Source organism: Stegodyphus dumicola, chromosome 1, assembly GCF_044657685.1.
Source record: "Stegodyphus dumicola isolate Sdum_Otavi_A_Nest chromosome 1, ASM4465768v1".
In the NCBI taxonomy this organism is placed as follows: Eukaryota; Metazoa; Arthropoda; class Arachnida; order Araneae; family Eresidae; genus Stegodyphus; species Stegodyphus dumicola.
Window position 1 is genome coordinate 54210208 of NC_140768.1, and position 26428 is coordinate 54236635.

Consider the following 26428-nt stretch of genomic DNA (forward strand, 5'->3'; position numbering starts at 1 on the left):
TTCGCTTTATTGTTAAGGCATCTTGAAACTGTTTATGAATTAATCAGTGAAGCCGGCTTTTCTTGGCGTTCTAAAAAGATTCACAGGTGTAGACGTAAGCCTTCTGAAATGTTTAGTGATAACGGTACGAATTTCATTATAGCCAACTATCTGGAAATTTGTCCAAGGGAGATAGGAAAAAAAGGATTATACCGCTAGAGAGGGAATAAAGGAGAATTTTAAGCCACGGTTTAGCTCCTCATTTCGAAACCTCTGGGAAGCAGGAATAAAATCATTGATATATATCATTTAAAGAGACTTATTGAAAATACTATTTTTAGTTACGAGGAGTTCTTGACGTTAGTCACCGAAATTGAGGCAGTTCTTAATTCAAGGCCTCTTTGTGCTGAATCTAGTGATCGCAATGAGGTTTCAGTTCTCCATCTCTGCATATTTCTTAATTGTATCATCTTTGATTGCTTTACCCAATCCTGACTAACTTGAAATTCCAATTAACAGACTTAGCAGGTGTTAGTTGGTTTAAACATTTACGCAATTAATTTGGTAGTCAAATGAATATGTAAATATGCTTCAACAAAGACCGAAATAGACCAGAGAACTAGTGAAATTTAATGAAAGTGATATCTTATTAGTTAAAAGCACTGATAATACAGAATAATTTAAATGGCATCTTACAAGGTTTATCAAAATGGGCCAGAGCAAGGATAATGTTATCAGAGTGGTTACATTTAGAGATAAAACTGGAAGATATCAGCGTCCAGTAACAAAACTTGCTGCTTCATCGTTTCTAACACAATGTAATTATTGGTTATTGTCATAAATATCATGTTATTCTTATGTATTTTATAGAATCATATATCTGTGTTGTTGTTTCATTAGTAGTAATGCATCTGTGTAACGATTTGTGATTTTGTAAACTAGTTTTAATCTGAAAATACTTTTAATGATTAAAACCTTTATTTTAACTGCTGTAATGTTTATTCGTTATTACAGCGAGAGGCATGATGTTGACGCTTTTCTTAGCGCGACCGAGTTCCATTCGAATTTTTAATTTTTCCTCAATCTGGCAGTCAGGATAGAAGTTGTACTCAATGTAACGTGGGTCTTTGGAATGCTTTTAATTTGGGTAAGAGATTTAATACATGTTTTGATCGATTTAAGTAATAAACATAGCTGAATTAAGCATGTAGACCTTTGTTTTGTATCTCGTGTGCTTAGTCTATTTAATAAAAGTGTTTTGAACTTCACTTTCGTTTTTGTTTTCATTTTCATATTGCATATTTTAATACTAACTTGTTTGCATACTTTAATACTAATTACTACCTAATTTTGATTAATACTTAATTTTAAATTAATTAGGTACCTGAATGAAGGACTCCTTAATTTTCTTCACCGTAACTGAAAATATATTTTTATCATCTATGTTATAAAATACAAAAGTGTTCTTTTTTCATCAAGAATAAATATTTTAGATGCAATATTAAAAAAGCACTTACCTCCGTTCCTAGTTTATCCCCTGTAAAGCATATTAACACAAATCTGAACATGCAAAATAAAACCAGGTAATACGATATGGCCTTGCTTTCATATCTGGCCATAAAAGGTTCTTGATTCTTTTGTAAAAGCTGAAATCCAGCTAGACAGAGTAAAATAGGAGTCATTATCACGTGCACCAATACTATGAGCGAAAACACTCTGTCCGCGTCTTTCGTCATCCGGCACGTGAAAATGTAATCTGACTTCCACGAGGCGAATTTCACTCTCACTTTTTCGTTTTTGTTCTTAAGGATACTTATTAAACGGTGGTGCAACATTTCGAAGCTTGTAGATAACGTAGAAAAGGTATTGGCAACCCATAATTCTGTAAATAACGTTCCCGTCACCGACATCCCCATAACTATAACTTGTAGGCAGATTGTAGTGTATTTTAGCTTTAAGATGTCAGTTGTTACTATAGGAGTTCTAGTAATGAAGTAAATAGGTAACCAGGTTTTAACAGGAAGACCATGAGCTTGAAAGTAAGAGGTAGCTATAGTACATGTACTCAAGTAAGAAACTGCCTGCATTGCCCATCCAAATGCTGCAAGAAGGCCACATTTCAAGAAAGCTATCCATCGACTACGTTTGTTTGGCTTTACCGTTGAAATTAATTTCATCTTGACAGTGAAATTTTTAATTCTTCTGAGATTGAGAAGCAAAATAATCTGGTAAATAATAGCATGGTATACAATAAGACTCGGATAAACAATTCTCAAAAGCATGGCGGTATCTGCATATCTGTGGCAACAAAGAAAATAAAACGCAGACCACGTCTGAATAGTTGCCATGAACATATAATATAACAAGACGCTTATAGACCACAAAAGCCATACTGATGAGAATACGTGGCTCGATGAATTTGAAATCGGCAAATATCCAACAAACTTGAGAATTTTCATTATTTGCCGCTGTAATATGGTTTCCTTCTGCATATTATATTTGATTTCTTCCATATTTGATTTCATTACGAATAAATTGAATTAGTCTGACATTTTAGAAAAGTCTATGGATTTAATTATTCTAAAAATGTTTTTGAAAATTTTAAATTTAATAGTATTTTAAAACAATTAATGAAAGTTTAACAAAGACGTAAAATATTTATTTAGCAATGCTCAGATATAGCACAAAATTCCTTAAATGTTCAACAAAGGTAAGTTTTTCAGAACGAAATGGAGCATTGTTCGCTTAATTAGGGCTACGTAAAATTTATGGCAATATCAAATTATTAATTGAGTAATATGCTTTTATTCTAATATTGAATGGTAAATGATAGATTTAACGAGAGTTTGGAGCCCCTCATTTAAATTTTAAAATATGTTAATAAGCTGACAGCATAATCAAAGAAATAAGAATATATCAGGAATTTGATCAAATGCGAAAATACATAATTCCTGGAATTTTACTTCAGTAATCAAATGCTAATGACGCTTGGGATTACTTGGAACGCTAAAACTGTGTGATCCTTTCGCCTTAGAGATAGCTTTATTCAGAAAGGCAAACAGAGTCTAATTAAAGAAAACTATAACAAAATTTGAGCGAAGTAATCAACTTGAATATGTAGAGCTGTTTTGCTTTTACATGAAAAGCTAATTCAGAAAACTACGTCAGGTTCCTAATAAGTAAGTCAAGATCCTAAGAAGTTTTGCTTGAAATCTACCATAGAATTTTATAATCTAAGAACAATGACTGCGCCTCATGATTAGGATATTGCACTTTGCACACAGACAAGATGCAGTCCCTAAAAACGTTGCCCTTGCGTGACAAAAAAATTGCTCAGTGCCTTTAACTAATAGTTGCGTGACAAAGCCTAACATTTTCCATTGTAGAGATTTTATCTTTCAGTGACGTTTTTCTTTCCTACTCGATACTGACATTTTGATTCATTTCTCGTTATCAGCAGATCAGAAATTGTACAAACTAAGCTAATATTAAAATATTTTATTGCAGTCATATAACAAAACAAGCAATTATGAGATGCAGAATTATAATGTTAGTATACAGAGCAATCGATAACCTTGTTTTTGGACTTTAATTTCTTAAATAATGATCTCAGACCCTTATTTCGAATCACAAATTTTCTTAAAATTTCAGCTTTTTTTCCTATGTGGTCCAAACCATTAGTATAATATTGCTTTTTCGATAAATTGAAAACAAATTTAAAATATATTATATTTCACAGAGATCTACTTAATAAGCACTTTTAGGTTCCGTCTGCAAATTTCAAACCAGTTTTGCTTTACCTAAACTAGTAAACAGATAAGATTTGTGTATTTTCTATATTCAAGCAAATAACTAAAAACCGAAACCATTAATCTTCGTAAAAATAATTATCATAATTTAATTTTTACCCAGTCTCTAAGTTTATTTCCAAGACACATAAACTTGTCCACCATAACATGGAAAACTAATCAATAATATGGTTCTCGGATCTTTCTGGAAATTACATACGCAAAGTTGGAGAAATTGCTGTTTTCGACTCTTAAAATTGATTAAAGTATTGATACTGTTTCCATAAAATTCTATTTTAATTTTAAGAAAGTTTGTAGGCCAAAATACAAGTTTAGAATCGTTATTTAAAGAAATTAATCTTGCATTCGATATCATAGCAAATGTGTTCAACTTATTGAGAGTACGCTGAAAGTTCAATTAAAAGGATATTTATCAAAAAAATAAATAATAGGTTAAAAAAAGGCTTATTACTTATCCTTAAGTATCTGAATATCATCAGTAAGATGTCCTGCCTCGCACCACAAAAAAACTCATTACGAATCTAAAGCTGAATGGCAGAACCTATGAGACACAAACTATGGGTTCTTAATATTTTAAGTTCGCTAATTGCTGTAAATATAAGGTGTTACGCCTGATATATGCGGTGAATTATCACCACCAAATTATATAACAAACAAACAAAGGGAAACAGTATAAAAATACTTCAAGCTTATTGATTATTGACTGTTGACCTATTGGTCTTTTATATCTTACAATTCTTTATATTATTTTTGAGACAACTTAACTGAGTAACATTAACTGAGTTTTTAACAGGTATGAATAAAAGTTAATCATATCTGGAACGTTAAATCTTTTAATAAGATTCATATCGGATTTTAAATAAATTAGCTCCATTTATAGATTTACTGGTGCATTAGTTGTGTTCATTTTTAATGGTAATGAAAAAAGCAACCTCGGACATCAGGTAACTAAAATCTTGATTGCAGTAATGCATACAGTTGACATGCTTTGGTATAATAAACTGGTTCCAAACTCCTAATAGACTTGGAGCGAATAATCGCTGTGTGTGAAATGAATTAAAGAGTCTTGAAAATTTTAAAATAACCTTTTTATTAAAATAAGAACTTGAAACATATACGCACGTCTCATGCTCATAAAACAGGCACCACTTATTGCGATGAAACTAAAGTAACAGTCAGATTTAAACTAAAATGTCAAAGACTACGCAAGAAAATTTAAATCGAAGTTGTCTCAAAACTCTAATCTACGTAGCAATATAAATGACGGCAGGTATAACGTAAAACCGAATAATTGCAATGTTATCAGAGCCGGGGAAACTTAATAACGTGGCCTCAAGAAGCGGAAACACTCTCTGTATTGAAATCCAAAAATCTCGGCTTAAATACTCTCTAACTGATTTACATTTCTGTTGAGGAAACGGAAAGGAGGGGTTATAATAAAGGCTGAAATAATAAATAACTTCTTAACTCCAAATAATAGTAACCTTACAAGCGTATTTAATAACTACATAACTGAAGGCTCAGGTGCGAAGCACTTGAAAACAGGGCCCTGGGCATAAGTCGGATCCTGTGTATAACACGTGAGGAAGAGACATAGCGTTCCTACCATAACATGAAGGGATGATGTTGATTGAGAATTAAAAGAAATTCTCGATGATGAGTTATTGAGCCTTCTCATAGACAAAGAGGCTACTCCGGATGGGATGACTGTCAGACTGCTGCTGAACTAAAAGAGAAAAGATAGGAAATAATTAGAAGTCCGAAACTTTAGCTAAGAGATGCTGTCTACATTCCTATTTGTCCATTGCTGATCGCATGTAGTAACTTTTCTAATCCTCTGTTTTAGCGAATTCAATGAGTAGCATTGCTGCCTGGAAACCAGTTTGAAGTTTTTTGGCTGAGTATTTTGCGGATCTGATTTTTCAATGCATGAAATGATCGATGTAAGGAAAGCGTTGATTTGTTCGTCTTGAATCCAAGCGATTGCGTCATTTAGGTCCTTCGGGAGAGGGGTGATTTTCCCTTTCAGTTCCTCATTGTATTTGACTTGTGGGAGATTCTTCTGCGCTGGGATCATAGTAGTTTTCGTACTAGGAAAATTTTCTTCTGTGAATTCGGGTGCTTTAGGCTAGGGTGAGCTGCTTTTCTTTTCAAACTTCTTCTTGTACTCGCTGCAACCTCTGTAGCTGCTCACATGACAAAGTCCATAGAAAATACATTTCGGCTTGTCTTCGGGCTTCATAAGTACATTGATTGCTTCGGTGTTGATTCCCACATTTTACGCATCTTATAGGGTTACTGCAACAGAATAGAGAATGTCTGAATTGCTTGCAGCGGAAGCATTGTACTGGTCTTTTCCTGGGATTAAACTTTGCTATAGTAATGTTGAAACTGAACATGTTGTTAAGCTGATGAATCCTGTTACCATCTGGGGTTCTTTTTAGCTCAAGTAGAAAGATGGGAAGTTTAATTATTTCTCCGTCACGGCATTTGGAAAACTGCTTCATTTTTTCGATGGGATAGTTCCTGCTTTTTAGGTCTTGTTGTATATTCTCTTCTTTTACTGTGGCGGGAAGGTTCTTCATGATGACACGTATTGGTTTTTCAAAATCAGGTTGGTAAGAGTGGTAGGGAATTTTCTTTTTTATTAGTAGTTCGTTCATTGCGCTGTAATCTTTCAGGTTCTTGGTATATACGAAGATAGATTTTCGTCTCATTTGGCATTCGTGGGGCTCTGTACAGTTTTTCGTGAACATTTCCAGAATCATCCAATCACTTTCGTCTTGTGAGAATTCAATAGGTGGGAGAGGGATTTCAGCGTTGGCTCCGCCTTCAAGATTTTCTTCAGCAATTGGAATCGCTTCTCTTGGGGATTTCCATCCGTTCTGGCTTTTCCTTGATTTTCGCAATTTTCTTTGGCGTGGTCCATTCTTTTTTTTTTGCACCAGAATTATTAATATCTTGATCCATGCGTTGTCTCTTATTGAGATACTGGGCGGCATCCTTGCAATGTTCCGAGATAACTCTAGACTTTTCTTCTGGTGTTTTAGCTTCTTTTAGCTCTGCTTCGAACCCCAGGTGCTTCGTCACGTATTCCACTCCATATTCTTCGATTAAGCCTTTGTAATTTCTTTTCCCGGGCCTTTTCTGCATCCATCTCCACTTTTTCAGACTTTTCTTTCTTTTTCTTGTTTTTGCCTTTTTTCCGTATTCGAGGGTCTTTCAGGAATTCATCACGCCTTGAAGTGGTTAGTAAGGATGAAGTTGATCGTTCAGAGTCGGTGCAGTCGCTAATATCATCATCCATATTAACTGTCCTGTAAAAGGACATAATTAACAGTGAAACCCGAAGGAATCACACTCGTAATCCACAATGGTACTCAGTAAACCAGGTAAACTCACTGACCGCCTACGGGACTGGGTCAGTTCGTAGAAAAAAAACGGATATGGCAGATAATTGAAATGTCTTTGAGGACCGCATAATATAGTTTCGATTCCCGCCCGTTATAGAAATCACTACAGTAATGCATGTATTTGTGGAAATAAATATTTTTGTGCCATTTATGTTTACTGAACGTCACATTTTTATAACTGAACACAAGCAAGTTACTTATGAAATTCATGGAATGCTCTGTGAATGCAATGTTGTGTATTTGCATCTAGCATACTTAAATTTAAGCTGCAATTGTATATTCATTTTGTTTATCTTGTTCTGTTTCGCTTATTGCAATTTCTTCTCATTGTACATTAATGCAGTGTTTTCTATGTGCTATCTGAAAATCGCTTTTATTGAATAATTATTTCCAGTCATACTAAGCTACCCATAACGCTTTCATTTTTATAAAGAAGAGAAAAACATCAATGAAAAATGTAAAATTTGCTAAAATGCAGCTTTAGACAAACGTGTAATTTAAATTAAATTGTATTGATTCTGAAGACAGACTTTAAAGTGGAATCGGACGAACAGTCAAATAAAAAGAAATCAGTATACGAAGCAAAAAGACAAAATGAACGTAAAAGTCTCTGTGGAAACGGAAATGTTAGAAACTCGAAAGAAGAAACTATTTTATTCAGTGGGCTAACCTTATATTTCTAAAGAGTCACATAGTGCATACAGAGATCAAAATGCATACAGGGATCACAATGCATACAGGGATGACTTTTATTTCATTTTTTCTGTTTGCAAATACTAATTCATCTGATATGCAATTTATTACAACTACACTTAATTGTATTTTCAAGTTACTAGAAATCATTTTGTAAAACCCTTTCCTATTTTATATTATTCATTTTGCAGAAATAAAAAGCAATTATCTCTTATTCTGAGTTTACCCAGATCACATGGCATAAGTTACTCAGGAAGCGTAACTAGTATTTCGATTAAACAAATTAAGTAGCATCTTGTATTCTACTTAGTATTATGCATTCGTTATTAATTTTGACAGAAGAATTTTACATTGTTAATTTCCTTTGTATCTGCAATAATAGTGAGATGTGAGTTTTTTTATGTTTTTCCTGAAAACGTTAGACAGCTTCAGTAAAAAACATTACTCTCTTCATTATAATGACAGGCAATTTGTAGCATAATTACTTGAAAGTGAAAATATTTTGCTTAAGATGTGAGTAGATATTCAGGCTTTTAGTGACCAGTATCAGAAAAGAAAGTTTGTTTTCTTTGGCTTTTTTGAAAATTATACTTAATTACTGCCAACATCTTGCGTCCATACAGTCACTTATTAAGTTTGAATTTTCAGTTTATTCCTTTACGAATTTAGGACTGAATTCGAAAACATTTACACATTGTTCTTATATTCGCTTACATGGAATTTTAGTTAGAATCGTTCTAGAAAGGTGACAATTTTGCTGTATCACTAATTTTTACTTAAGGCTTCAAAATCACTGGAAATTGGAATCAGGATATAACACTTTAGATACAGTACTTTATTAATGAATATTTTGTTTAATCTAAATAAATAAAAATAAAGCTAAAGCATTATTCTGTAGATATGTTTGTAGAGACATTAGGATCTTTTTGAAGCAGGAGTCATGAAAAATGAGCAATGCCCGCGCGCCAGGACTCAAACCTCTTGAACGGGACGAGTGTGCTGTCCACTACACCACGAAGGCATGCTAAAAAGGTGTAAAAGATACCTTATATGCTCCCCTTTTTAAAGGGCGACTGGGTATTAGGGGACTCAATCGCCAAATCCTGATGGTGGAGAATCATCATCCACCACCTTTTTTTAGTTCGGGGCCACTGTTAAGATATTAGGATTATTTTGTGAAAGAAGGAGTCATGAGAAATGAGCAGTGCCCTCGCCGGGACTCGAATCTGTCGAACGCGCCGAATGTGTTGACCACTACACCAAGAAGGCACACTAAGAAGGAGGAAGAAATACCTTATATATTAGTTTACAGTTTTTGAGGTAGTAATAATGAAGTTAAGATATCATTCTTGAGACTTTTCGACTAATATGTTTTATAGCTTTGAGGATAGTAATATATATTATAATTCAACTAATAAAATAGAACACTAAAATTATTTTATGCATTTAAATAATGAAACTTGTACCAAGACACTTTTCCAAATTTTAATTCAATTTTATATTATTAATGTTTTCAAATGATGGCTCGCTTTATTTTTTTTTCATCAGCCCTTTACATTCGTAATTTGTTTTGCCACAGTAATCAGTGGTGATGCCCGTGGTGATGATGGTGCCCATGATGGCCATGGTGATGATGGCCATGGTGGTGATGATGGCCATGATGATGATGATGACCATGATGATGGTGTCCATGATGATGGTGTCCGTGATGGTGATGACGGGCTTCAGTATCGTCCATAGGAGTACTAGTCGCACTTCCAGAAAGCAGAAGAGCACAGATAGCAAAAAAAGTAATCATTGATACTTTCTGCTTGGAAAAAGAAAAAGACTTAAATTTTTCATAGCATTTATACGTAACGTATTAATTATCGTTTATTAACCTCAATTAATTCAAATAGAATTAATATAAAATAGTTTGAAAAGACATTTATTTGCATTTATAGTAAAAATAATTAGTAGGATTGGAAAGACTGTTTTGAAAGTTCTGTTTAAAGGTTGATTGAAAGCTGTAGGCCAAAACATAGACAATATAGCACATTATGCAACCTGAGGTACAAAATAACTATGATTTTCTCATCGGAAGGTGGCGTTCCTAATGCATCCTGCAAATAGTACTTAAATCAGAACGAAAGGAAATGAGTAGCATCCATATTAAATGAAGATTTATCTCGTATTTGCTTAATTTTCAATCGACAAAGTACAATTAAAGGATATTTCCTTTAAGACATATGATTTCATTTATGACAGGGTAAAGACAGTTGATTCGCATTTGCGTCATACCTATGGAAATTCAAAAATATCCCGAGCAAATAGTTCTCATGGCCGGGCAGATCTGGAATGCGAAAAAATTACTAGCGATCAATAATCTTAACCACATGGCCACTTATGAAGCATGTTAGTTGCTTGGCTAATTGGCTATAATAAAGAATTATCTGCCGTGAAAGAATGTCTTCATGAAGGGACTTTCTAAAAAGACATTATTATGTTCTTATTCACGTTATACTTGGGGATGCCTATACCTACTGAAATACGGAAGCACTCAAGGCCTATCTGCCTAAGGAAAAGGAAACCTTTGTGGAAGAAAATCTAAAAACAAAATAGGTTCATATTCACGTTACAAATAGGGCAATCCACGAAAACCAATCCCGCTGTCAACCCGTTCGCCTGTGTTGGAAGCTAGGACAAAATACCAGTATTCAACGGTCTTAACCATTCGGCAGACTGGTGTGACGTTACACTTACAAAAACTACGAAACTTCATGCGATCAGCTCGCTTGACGAGAACCATGTCCTGGATTAACTTTTAATAGTAGCTGAATATTAAGATCTTAAAAAGAAAAATCAACAGAAGCTAAGTTTTCAGTTTCCTTCAACTCACTTCAATTTTTTGTACATTTTTTAACTATCTATAAATTATCACATTATATCAAACGTAATCTATTAATTTTTCTGTAATATAACATTACAACATATTTATGTCCCTCTAGTGACAGCAGAGAAACTAAATGTTGGTTCCAAATTCATATCTTTAAATTAAAACATCAGACATATTTAACTTAAATGAAAATTAACTTCTAAATGGAATAAAGTAAATCCCTTCTTAGAAATACATCTTTCAGTTTCGATTTGCCTATTATGCTTATAACTACGGCACCGATTAAAGTACAAAAACTTTATTATTTTAATGAAAAGTAAGAATTAAATTATCGTTATATTCTACATAAATAAGTAATATTCTAATTGAATAGAAAATTTAAAATTATCAGCATTATACTTTCTTATATTATCCATAGAATTAAAATCACGGCTATGAAGTAATCTTGAGTTACATTTCACTATAAGATTTAATCACTGCATTCAGTTTACGTTTAATCTGCTAGTTTCTTACTACCAAAGCAATTTCGTAACTGTATTCAATTGATTATCATTATCAAACTTTTGCAAACAAATACATGTAATAATACTGTAATCTCGTCTGAGTTGATATCAGACAATTATACTTTACTTCAGATGAACATAATCAGGTAGAATTATTATTGTTTAAATTTAAAGTATTACCAAAATTATTGCAATATTTATCATAACCAAATGTTAAAATTTTGTTAGAATATTAAAATTTTGGAGAAAACTTTCATTAAATTATGGCAGTTTTTAAGGCCAAAGGAAATATTATATAGCTCACCATTATGGATAATGTCGCAGAAACGTTTCTAAGATATATTCTTAGAAGACAGAGAATTCTCAATTGATTCTTCTAAGACTCTGAGTACTATATATACTTGGAAATGCAAAAACAAAATCCATTTTTAATAAATGAGCTGTACTTATACATATATGCACGATTAAATAGGCCTGCTTTCAACATCTCTGGAACACAAAAAAATTGCATTTTATTAGCTGCTAAAATTAGATCAAATTATGTCGTAATTCCTAGAAGAGCAGATGTGGAATTGTAGTGCATTTCATGCGTGCAATTTTTTTCTTTATTTTTGTTTTTTGTTAATATGTTTGGCAGCCGCTAGCCATCAAGTCAGGCAGTTAGGAAAAAAAATTAGCCAGGAATTTAGAATTATCTCCACATTCTGACGACTCTGCCGCAAACTTTGAAACGAAGTGTATCTTTTGTTTTCCTCTGCAACTTGTATGTATATAGATATCGGGATTTGAAAGAAGTAAATCTTAAACTAAATAAACCATATAATATGTAATCTTAACATAATAGATACGAGGTAATACGGACTTCTTTTCATTGGTGTTTTTCAAGTTTTCCCATATCTTGGTATAACTGCATTATTCGTATTCCCAAGATATATTTTTTGCTGCGCTATCAACGATTGGGGGGTGGCTAGAATGTCAGTGTTGCAGTCAAAGGAAGAATTATTTTGGAGCAGCAAAACAACAAACTACAGTTTATCTGAACAAACTAAAGACAGTCTTTTTTAGGTAACTTTTTATTTAAACAAACAATGTAAAATATTTTGTATAGTTAAAAGTCAAAATATTTAGATGTGTTAACCAAAGGTATACAGCGGAGGTCAGATGCATATGACAAATAACGGTTTTTGATCTTTAGAACACCTGAGAATTAAGTATTAGAGACGAGCTAAAACTGTTGTTGCTGTTGTGACTTATCTCACCCTTCTGACAGTAACATCAAACAATCCCACGAAATTCATCTTGGCAATGAGTGCAACATTGCGCCTGTCGTTGGCAAGAGCCTTGAAAACTGTAAATAAAATATTTTCATCTTATGGGGTGGGGAACTTAAGAGAAATGTTTGGAATCAGAAAAGTAAAAATGAAATTTTTCTCGACCTAAAAAACATTTTAGTGAATTACTTTCGACTTTGTACAATCAATGTGTAACCCTTTCCACTCATATTTTGAAATTAAGATAGGCTTTATCACAGACAAAATAAAATTGGAGATTATTTATCCTAAACAAGAATAAATTAAACTTTTTCGACATAAGAAATTTTAATGAATTTCTTTCTACTTTTTAAAATCAAAGTGTAAATTGTTTCTCCTTACATTTTGCAATTGACATGAGCTTTCCCACAGCCAAAATAAAAGTGATTATTTGCTCTAAAAAAGTTTAACTTAAACGTTTTCAACTCCAAAAAATCAAAGCGTTTCTATTTAGTCCTAACGAAACCTGTAAGGAACATGTTTCGTCTTAGAAAACTGAAAATAAAAATTGTCCGTCTTAGAATAAATGCTTAATTTCTTTTCTTCTTTTATTTTGAATGCAGCATAAAATTTTTCACATAGAAAAGGAAATTCTTTTTCTGCCTGAAAATTTAAAACTAAAGCTTTCTCGACCTAAATCAAAGAAAATAAAACATAGTACATTTTTTATATTTTATTCCTATGTTTCTTCTTTAGCCTTGTTTTTCCACTTTAGTAATTCATATGTAGATTTTAAAAGACTTATTTATTTATAAGACAACGTATTTTTGGAACCTACATTTAAAGCTACATTTCAGTATTTTATTTATTTATTATAAGCTATATTTTTATATGAATGCATATGACATTCAATTTATCATGACCCTCATACGCAGTAGTTATGACAGATTCCTTTCACAGCATACAAAATGTATCTCCTTCTCTCGACAGTATTTCATGTTTCTTACAAAGGAATTAATAAGACATAAAACTTGAATGCTTGGAATCATTCCGTTCAGATCAATTAATATACCTCAATTTTCGTATGTATCAGAAAATTCGTGTATATAATATGGCATACGCATATAATGTTCTTATAGCTTTAGAGACTGCTTTAGAAGTTTAGATACAGTTATTCAAACAGGAAACAGGAGTACGTTTCGGAGCGAGAAAAAAGCGAAACTCGGTGATGTAGAAAACAGAATAGGTCGTTTTAATTGACTACATCAAAACGTGAAATGCTTATTTACTTTAGGAATAATGATGAAGAACTTTATAAGAGAAATTGGCCCTGTGCACTTTACACACGGACAAAGCCTTAAGAAATCAGTCTGTTAACTGTAACTAAACCTCGAGCTGAATCATTATTATAGCTTAGCGTGATCCATTCAGCCTCTTCTACAAACATGCTGTTCCGTTCGTTTTTTCAAAACATTTCAAGCCAAAAACACCCATCATATAACTGCTTGAGTCAAATAATATCTACAAGGCTACATTAAATGACTCAATATAAGGTACATTTTAATTTCTTCTATGCTCTGTGCTCATAAAATTCGAAATGCCTGAAATATATTCTTCACGAATCACCTGTTAAAGAATATTCATCATATTTAGAACTCATCTATCGTCAGAAGAGGAAGAACTGACAGGGCAAATATATTTACAATCCTACGAAAGTTTTTGGTAAGAGCGAGGATCAAGTGATCACTTAAGAATTTCAAGTGCATATATATTACTTTTGGGAATAATACCTTGTAAATAGCAGAATAATCACTTTTTCAACAGTTCCCAACAAACATTTTCACGATAGTTGCCGTTTATTATTTTTCGGATTTAATACAATGTGTCATTTTATAAGCTCTCCAAACCTGAAGAATATTTACACGTCCATATGAATAACCTTCCCTTCTTAGAGCTGAAAAAACATTCGGAAAGCATTTTCTTGACTTAAATGAACTTAAATTGATTTAAAAGGGAACTTAAACTGATTGGTTATATTGGAAGATCGAAAGATCACCGTCGATTAAGGTGGTGGCAAGTACAGGGCATAAGGATGTAGAGGAAAAAGAATCGCCTAATGGCATCTTGTCATCGCATTAGTTCAACACGGCTGGCAGAACAAGATTGTTTGCGCTCATCAGCAGAAGCGACCGTAAAATCCTCTAAATATTGCTTCGAGCCCAGCGAACGGGTTGGTTGTTTGGAATCTTTGGTGGTTTTCATCACGTGTTGAGTGAATATGAGTCGGCCTACCTTAAAACGTCCTTCATGAAGGCATCGACCGCTTGACATATGGTTCTCGAATGCTTTAACGTGATCTTAATAATTCATTCGGGCACTAATGGCAATAAATTTTTATCTGTAGCTGTATACTTCACTGTGAAAGACTGAGATTCGGTATCTCCTGTGGTTATGTGGAAAGTAATGCAATACGCTTAACTTCTTTGATTAATTCATTTTTCTATCACAGGGATCTGTCATAGATGATAATAATAATATTTTTAACAGAGGTTAGTAGTAAAAAGAATAATTGTAATAATCTTATTAAATATCATAAAACATTTTTCTTTTTTATAAAATTTTCTGCTTACCTTCTCAAATTTAAAACGAAACTATATTGTCGTTTTTCACAAAACAAGAACTGAAAGCTATATTTTTTCTTATTTTTGGCTTTATCGGAGACCAAAAATGTCATCACTGTTTTTTCAAATAGGAAACTTCAGCATTCTAATTACTCTCCTAAAAGCAAAGTGACGCAAAACAAACCTTTTCAAAAATAAGGAATCCAGTTAATAGGATTTAAGAAATTCTTTCAAGAACATTTGTAGAAGTCAGCGATTTAAATGCAATTTCATTTATACCTAAAAATTGCATTCTCGTATTTAACCTCCTCCCTTCTGAAAATTATACTGTACGTTTTACAAAATTTTGGTACGTTCATATAATCCCTATGCAAGAATAAGCGGTTTCTGAAATTTCAATGATTTGCATTTTTTTTTCATGTGCATTTCAAGCCCAAATATTCAAATCTTAAATTACTATATAACGTCATTTTATTTTCTTTCCTTCCGTGGAGAGGAAAATGTAAATGCAACTTGATGACATTACATTGCGAAGTGAAGATGACAACTAAGATGACATTACATTGCGAAGTGAACAATTAAGCAATTGTTTAGATGGCAAAGAAACATAGTACAAGTGCGTATTTCATAGAATACCTAGAAGAAAGCAATGGTTGGCGGAAATTGAAAAAAACAAAATGAACAAATAAAATAAAAACAGCAGTTCCTGGAATCTCAGTCTTTAGAATGTGTACAAAAGACGGATATACGCTGCTGGCTATTAAACTTGATACACCACGAAGGCGCAAGAAATCTCAATTTTGCATGAAAGGTACTATGTACTGGGACAACATCGTATATAAATGGGAAGATTGTTTAGCAAGTTTCTCAATCTTCTATGTCATATACCAGTTCATATATTCTTGACAATACTCTAACTGATGCCAGTATTAATATGGTGCTGGCTATGTGCTACTTACCATCTGACCATTTTTCAGTTGTGGTTTCCCTCGGAATCTCTAATGACATCTTTCCAAAACACACTCTGACTGAAGGCTTTTCGGTAATATTTTTAAAAGCAATCCCCCAAAGTTCTGTTGTTTGAAAAGTCCTAATGGAATTGAAGACACAATTAAACTTTTTACCGATACTCTCAATAATGCTTACCAAGAGGCGACCACAGTTGAGACCCCGACTGTTAGCACTTTTTTAAACTCTTCGAAGAAAAAAAACATCTCACCAAAAAGCAAAATAAGGTTAAAAGGAGATGCCAAATGTTCTGCAACAGCCACTTAAATAAATAAAATCTCAAAAGAAATCAAGTTCTAAAATTTTTGCCCTCAGAAAACAGCGTTGGGAAGAAAAAATGACTGATTTGGAAACACTGATTCTTTCTGGAAATTTACAAGTCTATAAAAATGCAACAAGAGTACGTGCAACCAACCAGTAAAATCGAACAGCACTATTGCATACTCAGATCTGAAAAAAAAAACCGTGATTTTCTGACCATTCTGAAATGCAATTCACCCCAAATATTATCCTCATAAACTCCACTTTTGCAAACTAGGTGGAACTGATAGTCGATGCTTAACTCAACTCTCATTAAATCTCATTTACTTGCTGTGATTATCAACGTCACCAAGAAATTAAAATATAGGAAAGCACCGGGGATAGATGGGATCTCCAACTTTATCTTGCGAAGGCTTCCCCTCAGTGCTGTCTCCCGTCTGTCCAGGATCTTCAACGTTCTGCCGTCTCGACAATACTTGTGTCGAAAACAACAGGCCTGTCAGCCTCCTTTCGTCAACTGGAAAATTATTCCAAGGAATAATTTTGACACGTCTTCAATCTTATACGCGGTAATTTCCTAATGAGCAATATGAGTTCCGAAATGCGCTTTCCAGAACCAAGCAATTTGTGATGTCAGTGGAATTTATCAGTTTGACATTTGACCACGAATGTTCGATTGTTCTCTTTATGTTAGACGTGACTAAAGCTTTCGATGGCGTCTGGAATAAGGGCTTATATAGAGGCTGATTACATTTAATTTCTCACGAGAAATTCTCTTGCTTCTGAGCTCATTTTGCTTTGGTTTATTTCATTACGGCAACGCACTCAACAGCTATCTGCCTAAGGAGAGGGATGCCTTCATGGAAGACTTTCTAACTCTGCTGAACTCATATCTTATCCAAAGACATTTCGCAGCGGACTGTGGAAATCTTTTTTGATCTATAGATAAATTGCAGCAGATGTTCCGCATGGACCCTGCTTCGATCCGGTGCTTTAATTTTTTCATGTCGCAGTCTTCTTCCGTGGAAAACTACATTACAACAAAAGCGTAAGCGAATGACATTGCTGTATAGGTCAGATTAATTCTACCTATAAACGCTATCATCAAATAGCAGGACACAGTGTTTAATATTGAGGAATGGTGTTTGTAATGGAGAATTTCTATCAACGCTTTAAAATCAAAGCTCTTGTTAATTCGACGCGAAAGGTCAAAAATCATATATATCTAACGTTTATATGTTTTTGGAATACAACTCTCATGTCCAGTTATGTAGGCGTTATTTAAATCAGAGGCTTACTTGGGACATGCACATAAAGTATGCTGCAAGTACAACTAGTGCTACTACCAGTCAACTGCGAGTGTCACTCGGAAAAATTCTGGACTTAGCTTTTACAGTAAACGCCAAATTTACATCGCCATTATACTCCGGATTGCACAGAACGAAATCCTTAGAAAAATTACTGGGGCGCGTTATTATATTAGAAATATATTCTTGCACGATGATTTAAAAATCGATTGTATAGTTGACTAAGAGCTGAAGTGCAACGAGAAGTTCTTCCCTAAAGGTATATATTGTTTCAAAGCAATTTCACTGTAAAATAGAGACTTGTACAGAAGATTTTAACATAATGCCCGTTGCAGCGTATTGTTTTAGAGATAACAGTTTCGTTCCTAGTCTGAATTAATCTCCGGTTTTCCTGGAAGCTTGCTTTCTGATTTCTTTTAACTATTGTGAAATTTACCTGGCTTATGAGAACAGCAATCCTTTTCTTCCTACTTGCCTACTATCTCTCACCTACAGTATTTCAAATGATGTTACGTTGTTCACATTGTTATTCAACTGATGCCTAAGAAGCATTAGCTGAATTAACTTTTTAAGGCCAATATTTCTTGCCAACATAATCATAATCATTCGACTATTGGATTCTCGAGCCTCTCATTTCGAAACTCTATTTGAAAGTTGATTGTTTATGTAAAGCCCGTATTTTGCCATGTAAGGAGCAGAAACTCCTAAGAGCAGCTATCAGGATTCGAACGCAGCAGAATCGTGGCCTATCGAGACTAAGATTATTCTTTCACGACATTTTTGCTCGTATTAATTGGGATTCTATGATTGCAAGGACAATATGGAATCGAAGGGTCCAAGAAAGCCACACTGAATGCCAAGCAAGATCTCAGCAGCGCTGGACCACTAACGGCCAAGATGACAAGCATGTTGTCCTCTCGGTTTTATATAATCGTACAACCACGTCACGTATCTTGAGTCAGGAACTTGACTCGTGTGCCGGACAAGTGCCTGTACGGACAGGACAAGAATAAGCATATGGGACACCATGACTTTAACATATGGTGATACAGGTACAGTCCCTTGATGATACTGATCCAGGAAAGCATCCTACAGGAGCTTCGTACAGTTTCCAAAATATTTTCATGCAGTTGCTATTTAGAAGAATTTGTATACTAATATAAAGACTTTTACGTAACAATCATTTCTCACAAATATCTTGACCTCGTTCGAAGAGGTACTCGATAATATTATTTATTTTGTGATGACATTTTGGATTATTTATGATATACTTTCGAAACTTGAGTTTGTTTATAACTGGTCTAACGCTGTAATGTGCTTGTGTTATGGAGATCTTCTTTCTAGCAAATGCAGTTGTCCGACGAAGAGATATTTCTCTAGAAGTAATAAGTGGGGAAGGATCCAAGTCCAAATATTAATTGATTTAAATGAGAGTTATTGCGACAACTATTCCTGTTTATTACACTGATTATTTCACGTGTTCTCCTGCCTTGAAAAAAAAGGTTCCATTCGTTCTGCTAGATTTGATTTGTTTTCTTGTGTGCTTTTTTAAAATATGACTTGGGCCATTTTAAGTTCATATCTTCGGGATCAGGAGTACTAGCGTTCGGAGACTAGATCCTATACACAGCTAGAAATGTAGAAAATGGTTATACAATAGTAAAATTCATTAGGTTTCTGCTGAAGCAAGAGACGTGAAGATGAACGATGCCCCTCTCCAGAACACGAATCCTGGACCTCTCGAATACGCGTCGAGTGTGCTTTCAGTAATATCACGAAAGCATGCCGAAAGAAGAGAGAAAATACCTTATATAATTCCTCTTTAAAGGGATACAGGGGAATAGGGATCCAATCGCCAATTGCCCTCGCAGGAACTCGAACACTAGACCTCTCGAATACACGCCAAGTGTGCTTCGAGTTACACCGCGAAGGCATGTTGAAAGAACAAAGAAAATATCTTATACAATATTGTGTTACTATAACTGAGCCTTCCTTTCCGAACTATCTTAAATCCGTATCATGTGAGCATGCATTTTGAGGATGGCACTGTAAAAAAAAAAAAAGCATTGTTAAAGAAACCCAAAAAGTTACTGCTGTCCCAGATAGATAACATCGAACAACTTAGTCATCGCACACATTTGGAAGAGTTAATAGTGAGAAAGCAGATGAAACTGCGAAATCGGCTGCCATAAATTCCAGCACAAGGTTCATTATACTTATGATATTCTAAATCGTACTTAAAAATATGTGCCAAAGCCCTTGATAATTAAGCAATAGCAAAAGATTGGGATGATGTAGACATAGGCAGGAAAGTGAAAAATTTTCTGCCGAAAACCAGTGAAAAGCTACATCTGAACTCTCCCAAGTTTTTTTTTTTTTTTTTTTTTTTTTTTTTTTTTTTTTTTTTTTACACCATACACCATATGTGAGTCATCTTTATCATTTTGGCTTTTGGGATTGCAGATGCCCATGCAAAATACATAAGCAAGGGATGTAATGCTTTCTATCCAAAAATTCGATAGTGGGTTTTGAGTAAATAAGCGCGAAATAGTGTCCCTACTACGCGTTTTAATAATAACGTCTGATGTCCATGAGTCTCTATCGATATGTGCGAAGATTTTATGTCCCTGATAAGTCTTATATGAAATTTCCAAAAGTTTTCATTTCCCGTAATTATACTTTCCGCATTCATATAAAGGGTTGACTAGATTTAGGGTGAAATTGGAGAACCAGAACTTGAACTTTACTTGAAGCCCACACTGGGACTTCAAGCCCATGAAACGTAATAACGGAAAAAGGCCACTTATGTTTTTCACCTCACGCCCAACTTACATACATAGCTAAAAGAGGCAATATTTTTCGGTCCAAAAATTCGATAATGAGTTTTTAGTGAATTCTCACGAACTAGGATCGCCACATATTTTTATAATGGTGTTTATCTGTCTGTGTATCTGTATATTCTGTATATGTGGGACGATTTTAAAGAATTGATTAGTATTGGTGTAAAACTGGACACTCGGATGTGTTACTTTACTTGAAGGCCGTAACAATGTTTAATGAAAAACTGTGTTAAAATATAATCTAAAGAATTTCAGTTTTAGTATTTAAGACTTTTATATCAATAAGAAAAAAGTATTAGATTTTGGTAAAATTGATAAATCGGAAGTTATAGAGCTTTCACGAAAAATATATTATCGATAATCCGAAACTTTCCAAATTTACTATTTAAAACATGTATGTCAAGGAGAAAAACGTATTACATTTATAAGAATTAAATATATTCTTGTAAGTATGCGAAATACAATGAGAATAAGCTCATTGTGAAAACGATCTCTCGTTGTAAAGAAATTAAAAGCAACTAAATGTAGTCCTCAATGTATTTGTTTTTCTTTTGTGTAGAATCACTTCAAATAAAAGAATCTTTCTACGATATGCTATTGGTGCGTATTATTTGTAAACAATAATATACCGAATATAGAAAGAATGTATGGCAACACTGTTGGGAATTTTAAAAATATGCTGCTTTTAAAAACTGTGGTATTGTAAAGTCATTGATTTGTGAATACGAAACACTATATGACAAGAGGATATATTATGAACGATGCGATATTTTCAAATCAAAGCGTGAGAATGGATGTGTATGTTACCGTGAAAGACCGAAATTGGAGAATGTCGACTTTCACCGGAGAATGTTAACATTCATCAAATACGTTGGAGAAAGATCGAATATTGCACTACATTCTTGTACATTCGGACCCTCACCGGTGTATGTCGGCAATCACAGATATGCTCTGGTGTAAGTCGAAAAGAGAGGTCATAAAGTGCCATAATAGTTTAAGTTGTTGCAAAAAATAAGATTTGAATCACATAATTTAGTAAGTTTTTATTACTGTTATTTTATTTTCTCATTTAGAACGTACTGTATAATTAAGTAAGTTTTTAACTTCCATTATTTTCGTTTCTCATTTTGAATGTATTGTGTGTTTAGGTTCTCATGTTCTTAAGTTCTTATTTCAAGTCTCAAGTGCGTTTATTCGCGACTGAATTACGGCGAAGAAAATATAATATTGTTATATGTTCAACATTCACCATTAGTACTTGGTGAATGTCGACATTGACCGGTGTAAGTCATAAATAAGAGTATTTGGAAAATATTTCGGACATACACCAAGAGACTATGTGAATGTTGACATTCACCGGTGAAAGTCGACATTCTCCAGATTTCGGTGTTTCACCGTAACATATACATGAGCAAATAAAATTATCATTGTCAATTGTATGTGAGAATAGAATAATAGAAAATGAGTAGTGTTTATAATTATCATTGAGCTATAAATTTCGTAAGTAAATGTGAAGATATTTACAAATGAACTGCAAGTGAAAGTTTACTTGAAGCTCATTATTATTCCGTTGCTGTTCCCTCCAACCCTATGTCTTAACCCTATGTCTCCAACCCTATGTCTTAACCCTATGTCTCCAACCCTATGTCTTAACATGGAGCTCGCAAGAGATCAGGCGGTGGCCGCCTCAAATTTTTTTATGCTTGGTTTAGGAAACGTCACAGATCGGAATTACATTACTAATCAGATCACTCTTGTACTGCTTTATACGTACAGCGAACTCACTTGTAATATTTTACAGGTGTAATTTGATTTTCACGTCCAGTATTCAATTTAATCTGAACTCATTAAAAATTAGTTTAATAGAGAGTCATGATACGTAAAGACAGTTGTGATTACTTTTATAGCTTTTCAATTGACACATACGTTTAGAATTCTGTTACTTGTTCTTATACAAATATTACCTTAAAGAAACATGTATTAAGAAAGATATTCATGATTTTAATTCAATTTTATTTCAATAGTGCATTCAAATGATGGATGTTATTAAGCTTCCATCAATACTTTATATTCATCTTTTTCTTGCTGACAAAATCAGTGGTGATGTCCATGATGGTGATGATGACCATGATGGTGGCCATGGTGGTGATGATGGCCATGATGGTGATGATGACCATGATGGTGGTGCCCGTGATGATGGTGGCCATGATGATGGTGGTGGCGGGCTTCGATATCGCTCACTGGGTTGCAAATCACACTACCAGAAAGTAGAAGACCGCATATGGCGAAAACGAATATTATAGATGCTTTCTGCTGAAAAAAAATTATTTAAAATTTGATTTATGGAGTAGTTTTTATAAATAACATACTAAGCGCGATTTAAATCGCTTGATTTCGAAACGGTAATCATAAAGAGAGATAAAATTTATTTATGCTTCATAATACTCAAATTAAATTGAACTAATTAATATAGCCATTGCATATGTGGATAGGCTTAAAGGAAATAACCTTCAGTTTTATGCTTGGTATATGTCCTACTTCTTTTATGTCTCCCTTATGTCTTAAATCTTTCAAACATCGTTCAAACAGACAACAGCTTACCCACAAATTTATTTATTAAATACCAACTAGTTTACTTCAATACATTTTAATTTATATTTAAATAATTTAAGTTTATGTATTAAATGCAAGTCAAAAAATCACCAATTCCTCCCCCCATTCAACATTTATGATCTGCACTGTACGCAACAAATATTTAAATATCATTTCCTTGGTAGCAATGTCAGTAAAAAATTGCTGGAATTTTTAGTTTGAATTGAAAATAAATGTTTGCCCGAAGGTTCATGTTAGTATCTTCTAACACAAAAATATATCTGTAAGAGAAAACTTATTTTAACTAATTTGAATTGTAAACTTATTCATTTTTTTATATTTAAAATGATACATAAAGAATTAAGTTTCAATAAATTTAAACAAGCAGTTTTTGAGATTTTTGTTTGCTTTTCAAACGAATTGTAAATTTCATGTAACGTCTACTATATCAAACTTTGCCAGTTGAGAGAATTAAACTGTGTTTGAGTTGATCAAGCTGATAAAATGAATGTTAATCTTTTCATAACTTTTATGCTACATATAATAACAGGAAATCAACTCTTCTATCGATATTTGTTCAATATAAAAAAATTCTAATACTGAATAGCTAATGTTAAAGGAATACCCTATGACACAAAGAAATGTACAAGTTATATTTTGCAGTGAGAAACTTCCTTTCAGAATTAAAAATCATCTGATTTTAAAAAAACATGGCTTTCTTACTCAGCTAATCTTCGTGTTAGAATATTACAGTTTAAATACTTCAGTATCTTTAAATTAATTTAATTATTAGATACATTTTAAGCGAAATTAATTTAGTAATAATACTACGTGCAATTTGATCAAAATTATTTAATAATTACTTGAGAATCATATAAATAAAGTTTACCTGAGGAAATTTCATGTATCTCCCTAAATTTTACGTAAACTTGTAGAGTCATTAGGTTATTTCGAAGCAAAGAGACGTGAAAATGTGCAATGCCTTCGCCGGGACATGAAAACTAGACCCCTCGAATAGGCTTCCATTTACAATACGAAGGTATGCGGAAAGCAGGGAGAAAATACCTTACATACTCCCTCTTTTAAAAAAACACTGGGGATTAGGGAACTCAGTCACCAAATCCTGGTGGTGACGAATTATCACCCATTACCTTTTACTTAGGATGCCATTTTTAGAGTCATTAGGTGTGTTTTTTTAAATGCTGGAAGGGGGGAAATTAGCAACGCTTTAGCCGGGATACGAATTCCTTATCTCTCGACTCCGGGTCAAGTTTGCTTTCAATTACACCACGATGGCATACTGAAAGGAGGGAGAACCTTATAAACTTTAAATTTCAAAATTATCAGTTCTCAAATACTATAATAATTACTTTGTGTCATATATTTACAAAATCTCATTCAAGATCATAAATTTATGCTTGACAATAGCACGATCGAGGTTGACTTCATTTGTCAACGCAGCATAAGAATTTAAATATTTAGTTATTAATGTGGTCAAATATTATACTCACAAACTCGCATTCTGAAATTATATTCCTTAATGTTTATCAGGTATCGACCTCAATATTCGTCGTTTTAGACTGCATTTAATTTTGCAACTATCGCGAATGGCTCCTAAAGCAGCATTGCAATTTTAATTCTTTATGTAATTTAAGGTAAATCAAGCGTATAAACAGTAATTGCTATACTAATTGTGTTTAGCTAACATCTGAAATATGAACTTGACATCTGAAGCATAATCTAAGATAAAAACATCACTTAAACTATTAAATATTTATGACCAAAATTAAAATATGGTTACAGTTAAAAATCTGAAAAGGAAAATCCATTAAATTGCTTTAATTTTAAGGTAAGGAAATATTAATATCTTACCATGATGGATAATGCCCTGGAAATGTTTCCACAATGTGTTTCCACAAGTTAGAAAATTCTGAATTGATTCTTATGGGACTCTGCCTGCTATATATATATAAGTAACCGAAATATAAAAGAATATACTTTTTTTTCACAGCTAAGTATTGCTTGGCTGTATATGCTTGATTAAACTAAACTTACAATCGACATCTCTATATTACAAAAAAAGATACATTTTTTTCATTGCTAAAAATAGATCAAGATTTTGTCGCAATACATTGAAGAACCGACATGAAATTCCAGTGCCTTTCACATAGAGAATTTACTTGCTTTTTATAAATCCATTCATGCGTGTAAGTAACTTTTATTTCAATTTTAAAAACTTTGGTAAACATTCGTTGCAATTTTATGCAGCTAAAACTACTTCTAATTTGGAATTTAAAATTACCCTTAAATTATCTAAGCTTATACAGTAAACCCAAAAAATAAATTTCATGAATACTTGATTCGGAAACTGCTCAAATTCATAATTCAAGAGCTGAAACGAATAATTCTGAGAAGGATTTAGTTGCACGCTATAAAACATTAACAGTAAATAAGTCAATGAAATTTCTCTTGTACGTTTGCTTGAATTAAGATCATTGAAATGTTCTAATACTATTTCGTAGCTAGTTTAAACTCAGTATAATATGGGTAGTTATTCTCCAATTTCTTGAAAAAGTGAAACTTAAATATCAGCTAGGCATGCCTTGTCATTAGTGACTAAACAATTTTGCCACTGTAGTTCTTAAAGTCAACGCAACAACAAAAATCTTCGGTTCTGTAAACACTCATTTTTTAATAAAATTCTTATTTAAATCAAATGTTTATATTAAGTAATTTATATCAAATATAAAACTAGTATGTATTCATACAAAAATCAAATTAATTGTAATACGGGATAAAGTTCATACTCGATAAAGAGTAATAGTGGCGGTGGTTATGTTTTACGACGTAAAAGAATAATACATTAAAAATGTGATAGAAGCAATATGATAAAAGCTGTAGAATTTAGGTTTAAAAAACATAAATTTTATAAATTATATTGCAAGGTAAGTGAATAAACTTATTGCTCTAACGTTAACAGATCAATAATACACTGAACTTTATATTCTCATCTTTACGATATTTCCTGTTAAAGAAGGATTTTTTCTTGCTGTGGTTATTCCTTGTAATTTATTTGTATCGCTTGATTTCTGTTTTGAAGTATTATTACACGTATATCCTAGTTTGGACTTTGTATCAAAGTTTAATACTTTATTGATGAGTACCCTCACTGCGAAATGTTACTAAATTTCTGTAAAATTGTAGTCATTATAACCTGAACTGACGTTACAATTGTCAGCTCGCCTTTGGCAAAAGACTCAATTTTATTTATGTTTTT

At 33.1% G+C, this 26428-nt stretch overlaps 1 protein-coding gene and 2 long non-coding RNA genes across 3 annotated transcripts in view; all 3 read right to left on the reverse strand.

Moving 5' to 3' along the window:
- The window catches only part of LOC118187570 (uncharacterized), a 34255-nt gene extending 32559 nt beyond the window's left edge, over nucleotides 1–1696 (reverse strand). Inside the window, exon 1 of the mRNA XM_035357820.2 lies at nucleotides 1497–1696. Coding sequence (XP_035213711.2) covers nucleotides 1497–1661 — 165 coding nt within the window. The 5' untranslated portion in view covers nucleotides 1662–1696. The remainder of the gene's footprint in view (nucleotides 1–1496) is intronic.
- Nucleotides 1697–9365: 7669 nt separating this feature from the next.
- LOC146999084 (uncharacterized) lies at nucleotides 9366–11661 on the reverse strand. The gene is made up of 2 exons (XR_015039402.1): nucleotides 11577–11661; nucleotides 9366–9701 (listed from the first exon to the last, which is right to left on the reverse strand). It is a non-coding gene; the product is annotated as an uncharacterized LOC146999084 (long non-coding RNA).
- Nucleotides 11662–22443: 10782 nt separating this feature from the next.
- On the reverse strand, nucleotides 22444–25071 carry LOC146999085 (uncharacterized). The gene is made up of 2 exons (XR_015039403.1): nucleotides 25024–25071; nucleotides 22444–22872 (listed from the first exon to the last, which is right to left on the reverse strand). It is a non-coding gene; the product is annotated as an uncharacterized LOC146999085 (long non-coding RNA).
- Between the last annotated feature and the right edge of the window lie 1357 nt (nucleotides 25072–26428).